Source organism: Phacochoerus africanus, chromosome X, assembly GCF_016906955.1.
Source record: "Phacochoerus africanus isolate WHEZ1 chromosome X, ROS_Pafr_v1, whole genome shotgun sequence".
In the NCBI taxonomy this organism is placed as follows: Eukaryota; Metazoa; Chordata; class Mammalia; order Artiodactyla; family Suidae; genus Phacochoerus; species Phacochoerus africanus.
Window position 1 is genome coordinate 88,691,059 of NC_062560.1, and position 6,000 is coordinate 88,697,058.

General features: G+C 52.4%; 1 protein-coding gene across 1 annotated transcript in view; it reads right to left on the reverse strand.

Annotated features, from left to right (window-relative positions):
* The window catches only part of LOC125118562 (glycine receptor subunit alpha-4), a 28,410-nt gene extending 22,623 nt beyond the window's left edge, over positions 1 to 5,787 (reverse strand). Inside the window, exons 1-3 of the mRNA XM_047765192.1 lie at positions 5,366 to 5,787; positions 1,124 to 1,254; positions 524 to 591 (exon numbers count right to left, since the gene is read on the reverse strand). Coding sequence (XP_047621148.1) covers positions 524 to 591; positions 1,124 to 1,254; positions 5,366 to 5,436 — 270 coding nt within the window. The 5' untranslated portion in view covers positions 5,437 to 5,787. The remainder of the gene's footprint in view (positions 1 to 523; positions 592 to 1,123; positions 1,255 to 5,365) is intronic.
* Positions 5,788 to 6,000: the final 213 nt, after the last annotated feature.

Genomic DNA, 6,000 nt, shown 5'->3' on the forward strand with positions numbered 1-6,000 from the left:
TTCCACTGGAGAGCCTGTCTTGCGCTGATATGGCAAAGATGGAAAGGAAAATGGCATTTATTAAGCACTCGCTTTATGCCAGGCTCTCTGCTGAGTGCTTTCTTCATCTGCATCATCTCATTTAAATCTCACGCCAACCCTGAGATGAGGGTGCTGTTATGATCCCCATTTGACAGATGAGGAAACTGAGACAAAGAGAGATTTAAGTCATCTGCCTAAAGGTCACACAGCTATGAGATGATAGAGTCAGGGTTTAAATACAGGTTTTTCTGATCTCAAAGCCTGTGCTCTGTACCAAGAGACCTTCTAAACTTGACCATCTGCTGTAGAGGCTAGTCTGCCTTTAGTCATTAAAACCCGGAGCTGGGAAAAGGTATCCTCCCAGTGATCAATTTCAGATAGTTCATGCTTTAGCCATGATCATGAGACAGGAAGGAGACAGCAGAGGGAGGAAAGGCTTGCTATTTGGTGGGCTTCTCTCATTTGCACTAGAGCGGGAGCAGGAAGCAGGGTGATGCCTTACCATGGTAGTCTCGGTGACAGAGCCAAAACTGTTGATGAAGATGTTGCAGGTCACGTTCACTGGTGGGCCTGAGGATAGCAAAGCACAGCCATACTGGCAGGACATTCCAGGAATCCGGGAGATGTTTCCAAGACTCCCTCCCTGAGCTTGAGGCCAGAGCACTGTTAGGAGAAGGCAGTGCCTGGGACACAGGCCCATGGGCAAAGAGGAGGGGTCGCTCCTTCTGAGCTGCTAGAGTGAGCCCTGTGCCTCCAGCCTTCTGGCCCTGAGGTAGGCAACAGGGGCTGGCTCACCAGTGTGTCCCCGAAAGTAGTGGGGAGGTGGATAAGCAATGAGATCCTGCTGTATAGCACAGGAAACTATATCTAGTCACTTGTGATGGAACGTGATGGAGGATAATGTGAGAAAAAGAATGTATATGTGTGTGTGTGTGTGTGTGTGTGTGTGTGTGTGTGTATATATATGACTGGGTCACTTTGCTGTACAGCAGAAATTGACAGAACAATGTAAATCAACCTAACAGAAAAAATAAAAACCTAATTAAAAAAAAAAAGAAAAGAATGGGGAGGGAGGGGTTCTTGTGGGATGAATGCTTCTTACCTTTAAAATTGGGCCGAATCCGGGCATCATATCCAGATGTCCGCCCCATAAGCTTGTCCAGGAAATCAGAGGGGGACATAGGCTGGGATGCCTTGATCCCAGATTTGACTTCCTCTTTTGCCAAGGCCACCCTGGACAGGAGAGATGAATTAATAAATGAAGTGGGTTGTATTCTGCCTTTATCACAGACCCTCTCTTCACCTGTCCCCACCCACTTCTGTTTGGTCTCCTCATCAGGCCAGAGGATTAGGAGATGGGTTTCTGGGTACCCGCTAGCAAAATGAGAAGAATAGAAACAACTGTAAGTCAACATGGCAGCTCACTAGTTAGTCCTAAAAGACTGCTTTCACACATATCAAATCTTTTTGCTCTCACAATTCTCAGTGTGATGTGTGTAGGGGGTGAAAACTGTTATTTCCATTTTGCAGGTGAGAAAACTGATGCTTCCAAAGGAGGAGTGATCTCTGGGGCTGTAAATTTGTGCAGCCATTGTGGAAAACAGATATTAAAAGTCAACTACCATGTGATCCGGCAATTCTACTTCTGAATATTGATCCAAAGGAAATGAGATCACTGTGTTATTTTTTTCTTTTTAGGGCCGCACCCGTGGCATAGGGAAGTTCCCAGTCATACCAGATCCAAGCCTCAACTGCTACCTACACTACAGGTCATGGCTACACAAGATCCTTAACCTACTGAGCAAGGCCAGAGCTCAAACCCACGCCCTCATGAATACTAGTCAGATTTCGTTACCACTGAGCCACAATGGGAATTCCAAGAACCCTATGTTGAAGAGATACCTGTACCTCTGTGTTCATAGCAGCGCTACTTAAAATAACCAAGACACAGAAACCACCCAAGTATGCACCAAGAGATGAATGGATAACAAAAATGTGGCACCTACACACACACACACACACACACACACACACACACACAGAGAGAGAGAGAGAGAGAGAGAGAGAGAGGAATATTACTCGGCTATAAAAAAGAATGAAAATTTGCCATTTTCAGCAAAATGGATGGACTTGGAGGGCATTATGCTAAGTGACCTAAGTCAGGCAGAGAAAGACAAATACTGTGGGATCTCACTTATATGTGGAATCTAAGAAATACTGAGATAGATAATAGGTCAACCAACCAACCAGCCAAAAGAGGAGTGACTTTCCTAAAGTCTTGTAGTTGGTGAGTGACACAGGGTCCAGGATAAGGACTCAAACCCAAAGCTGAGGCCTCGTGCAATGCTCTCTTTCTGAAGGTGCCTTGAATTCACTCAGAGAAGAGTGACAGAAATAATGCAGCTGTGGCAGCACTTTGCGCATCTGGCCTAGCCAAGGATGGGAAGGGCTCGAGGACCATTTACATCTCTGATGGTTAACCTCAGTGGCTTGGTTTTCATGCAGATGCCTCAAGGGGCCAGGTCCCAGCTTCTGGAGAGGGCAGCTTGGCTTCTGGCATTTGCTCCAGCTGGAAGCTATGTTCTGAACTGGACCTCAGTTCAGGGCCATGGCAGCTGTAGACAGGTAAACTTGCTTTGGCAATAAAACAGGCTGGAAAGCAGGGTTCTAGGAGCTTGAGAAAGCCTCCTGGTAAAGCGGCCATGCTACGAAGGTCAACTCCCATCTTTTCTCTCTAACAGCTTGGTTTCGAGGAAGGGGACCAGTGTGTTTTGGCCTCGCCTAGAGTCCAGCCCCCTTCTGCCCCAACACATTTCCCTCTAAGAGCAGCAGAGTTCCTTCCACGTATTTACTCATCTGCTTACCAGCCAACTGCTAGACCAGGGACTAGGGAGGGGCTCAGCAAGAGCTTGAGGGCAGGGGTCTGCACTCAGGCCAGACTCCTGGCTGGGTCTTGTGCCTCCTGCCCCATCTTGCCATCCGCACCAATGCTAGCTCCCCCACTGCCCCTGTTGCTGCTGCGTCTTTGGGGCTGGGAGGCAGGGCGACTGCTGTCTTTCTGGGTCTGAGTCTCCTTTGAGCCAGCAGGCTCCTCTTTCTCAGTAAATCTATGCACCTGCCAGTGACTGCTAGAATAATAAAAATAGCTGAGGCATCATGCTAAACGCTGTATCTGGTATAGTTCTGCCATCACTCCTCTCAAGAAGGACCACGATTATTCTGTCTTTTTTTTTTTTTGTCTTTTTGCCATTTCTTGGGCCGCTCCCGTGGCATATGGAGGTTCCCAGGCTAGGGGTTGAATCGGAGCTGTAGCCACTGGCCTACACCAGAGCCACAGCTACGCGGGATCCGAGCCGCGTCTGCAACCTACACCACAGCTCACAGCAACGCCGGATCCTTAACCCACTGAGCAAGGCCAGGGATCAAACCCACAACCTCATGGTTCCTAGTCGGATTCGTTAACCACTGAGCCACGACGGGAACTCCCATGATTACTCTCCTTATCGAGGTGGGGAGACTAAGGCTCTGCAAGGTGGAGCAACTTGTTCAGGATCGTACAGCTCGTAAACAGTAAAGCCAAGATTCTCACCCAGAGCTATTGACTTGAAAACTAAGTCCATCTACCTTAATACCATGATGCGGACAGCCCAGGGGGGTGCTGCCAAGGAACCAAAGTGGGGCAAGGTCAGCGGCACCTGTCCCCTGACCCCTAGAGTCTTGCTTCCTTGAATTCCCTGAGCTCTTACCCTGGGAACAGAGCCCATCTTGGCCCCCAGCAGGGGCTGCCAGGGCAGGTGGCCTGAGCAGGCTCTGAAAATCCAATGAGGTGGGTGGCGGTGCTAGAGCAAGCAGAAGTCTGTGGCCTCACCATGGGGTGTCCACACTGGCCAGGTGCTGCTCCTGGCCCCGCCTGCCACCTGCCTGCTAGGAGGCCACGTGGCCCTGCATGTGAGCCAGCCAGACCTTTGCCACCATCCTCAGCCTCACTCGCATGTCACCTCTCCTGCTAGTCCCCAGATCCAGGATCCTGGGTGAGGCTGTGGGCTCCACTGTCTTGGGCCCCAACCTCCGTTGCAGCCCCTCTTTTCTGGGGCTCCCTTGTCTGCGAACCTCAGAGCAGAGTTACCGTGTGCAGCCTCTCCTTCCTCCTGTTCATCCCGGGAAATTTCCAAACCCTAGCAGGATGGGAGGTTCTAGAGCTGATAATCTTTCTCATGTAAGGTCCTGGGGTGGGGTACCAGGAGAACTCTGATTCTGCTGCAGGGTACCTGAGTAACCTTGGCCATGCCTCCTCTAGGCCTCTGTTTCCATATGTACGATGAAGGTCTTGGACCCAAGACTTCTGAAGGGCTGGCCTTACTCTAATCACCCAAGTGGGGGGTGCTGCCACTGCAGCTTGGGCCTTGATGCAACTTCCCCTCCAGGAGAGCCACCAAGTGCCAGCTGGGTGCTCCCTTCTGCCTGCATCCTTCTATCAACTCCAGCTGAGCCGCCATTCCACTGCGGGCTGATTTTCACTCTGAAGAAGTTTACCAATCCCCCCTCCCCCCACTGCCTGCCCCCCAATGTGTCTGGCAGCAGTGAGACCGGAGGCTCCTTGGAGGCCAGCTGTCCTGGTGTGCTCCTTGAACGAGGAGGAGGAGGAGGATGCTATGGTGGTGGTGCTCACCCCTCCCCCACCTTGGGAGGTGCTCTTCTGATGACCAGTTCAGCCCAAGCCACAGCCATCTTTCCTCCTCAGCTGTCCCTGTCCACCTCGACTGGCTCCCGGTCTGATGAGAAATTGGAAATGTGTTGGGGGGGCATTTACCAGGAGCCCAAAGCCCAGGAAAGGAGAGCTACTTAGTGCCTTTCCGGGGATGGCGAGAGCCAGGGGCACACAGGGTAAGGTGACAGCCAAGAATCAAGGTTGGGTCATCCCGGCTTCATTCGGATGTGGTTTGGGGCAAACCCTTGCTCCCTTAAGCCTGTTCAGTGGGCAGCTGGCAGATGTTGGTGTCATTTTTAAGGACTTGAGGCGTGTGTGGCCAAGCCGGTAGGGAGATGTGGCTGGATGGCAGGACAGAGGGCTTCCTCTGCTCCAGGAGGGCTCACTACCTCGCCCCTAGCCTGGCCCATGAAGCTCTCACTCATGCAGAAGACTTTCTTCTGGCTCTGGGGCTTTGAAACCTTTCATGAAAGGCTCCTGGGACCTGACTGGGGGAAAGTGTGTCTCCCCACCACCTCCACCTCAGAGCTTTCCAGACTGTGGGCTTTTGACAAACTTGGAGGCAACGATGCCAGAGCCCCTGCCGCCCCCGGCCCAGTGTTTGCATGCACCTCCTTCACACCCGACTCTGCTCACCTGAGGAGGACCTGCCCTGGCAGGGTCCAGAGGAGAAGGAAGGAGAGGGTTGCTGGGATGAGAGTTGTCATTCCGAGGGGACCCTTGGAGTCCTTTCTCAGCCTGGCCACCAAGCAGAAAGTACAGAGGCTTCGTCCTACTTGGGCCGCTTGCAAGGAACCCGAGGGGGGCTAGGAGTTGCCTGCTCACTCTCTCTTTGTCTGTCTGTCTGTCTCTCTCCTCTTTTCTCTTCTCTGCCCTGTCGTTACCAGTCAGGGGCCAGAACTATTCCCCTGGCAGTGATCCTGACACAGATAACCCTACCAGCTCCTGCTCTGGCTCGCCTGGGGGCTCCGGAGGGCCTTAGCCTGCCGCCCGGTGCTGAGGGAGATTCTTTTTGGGCAGCAATCACTCTCCAAACCCGGGAGAGTCTTGGAGGGGAGGGAGGAGGGAGACTGTAGGAAGACGTTTCCCTCCCTCCCACCTTTCCCCCCCACCCGAGATGCACCCTCTGAAAGCAGCAATTTAAAGGCACAGTCGCCCGGCAGCTGGAGTGGGGTTTTGGAGCCAGTCAGTGTGTGCTGTGTGCTGGGGAGGAGCTTGGGCGGCTGCTGCAGCCTGGAGAGGGGCCGGAGGTGTTCTGTCTGGCTTCTAAC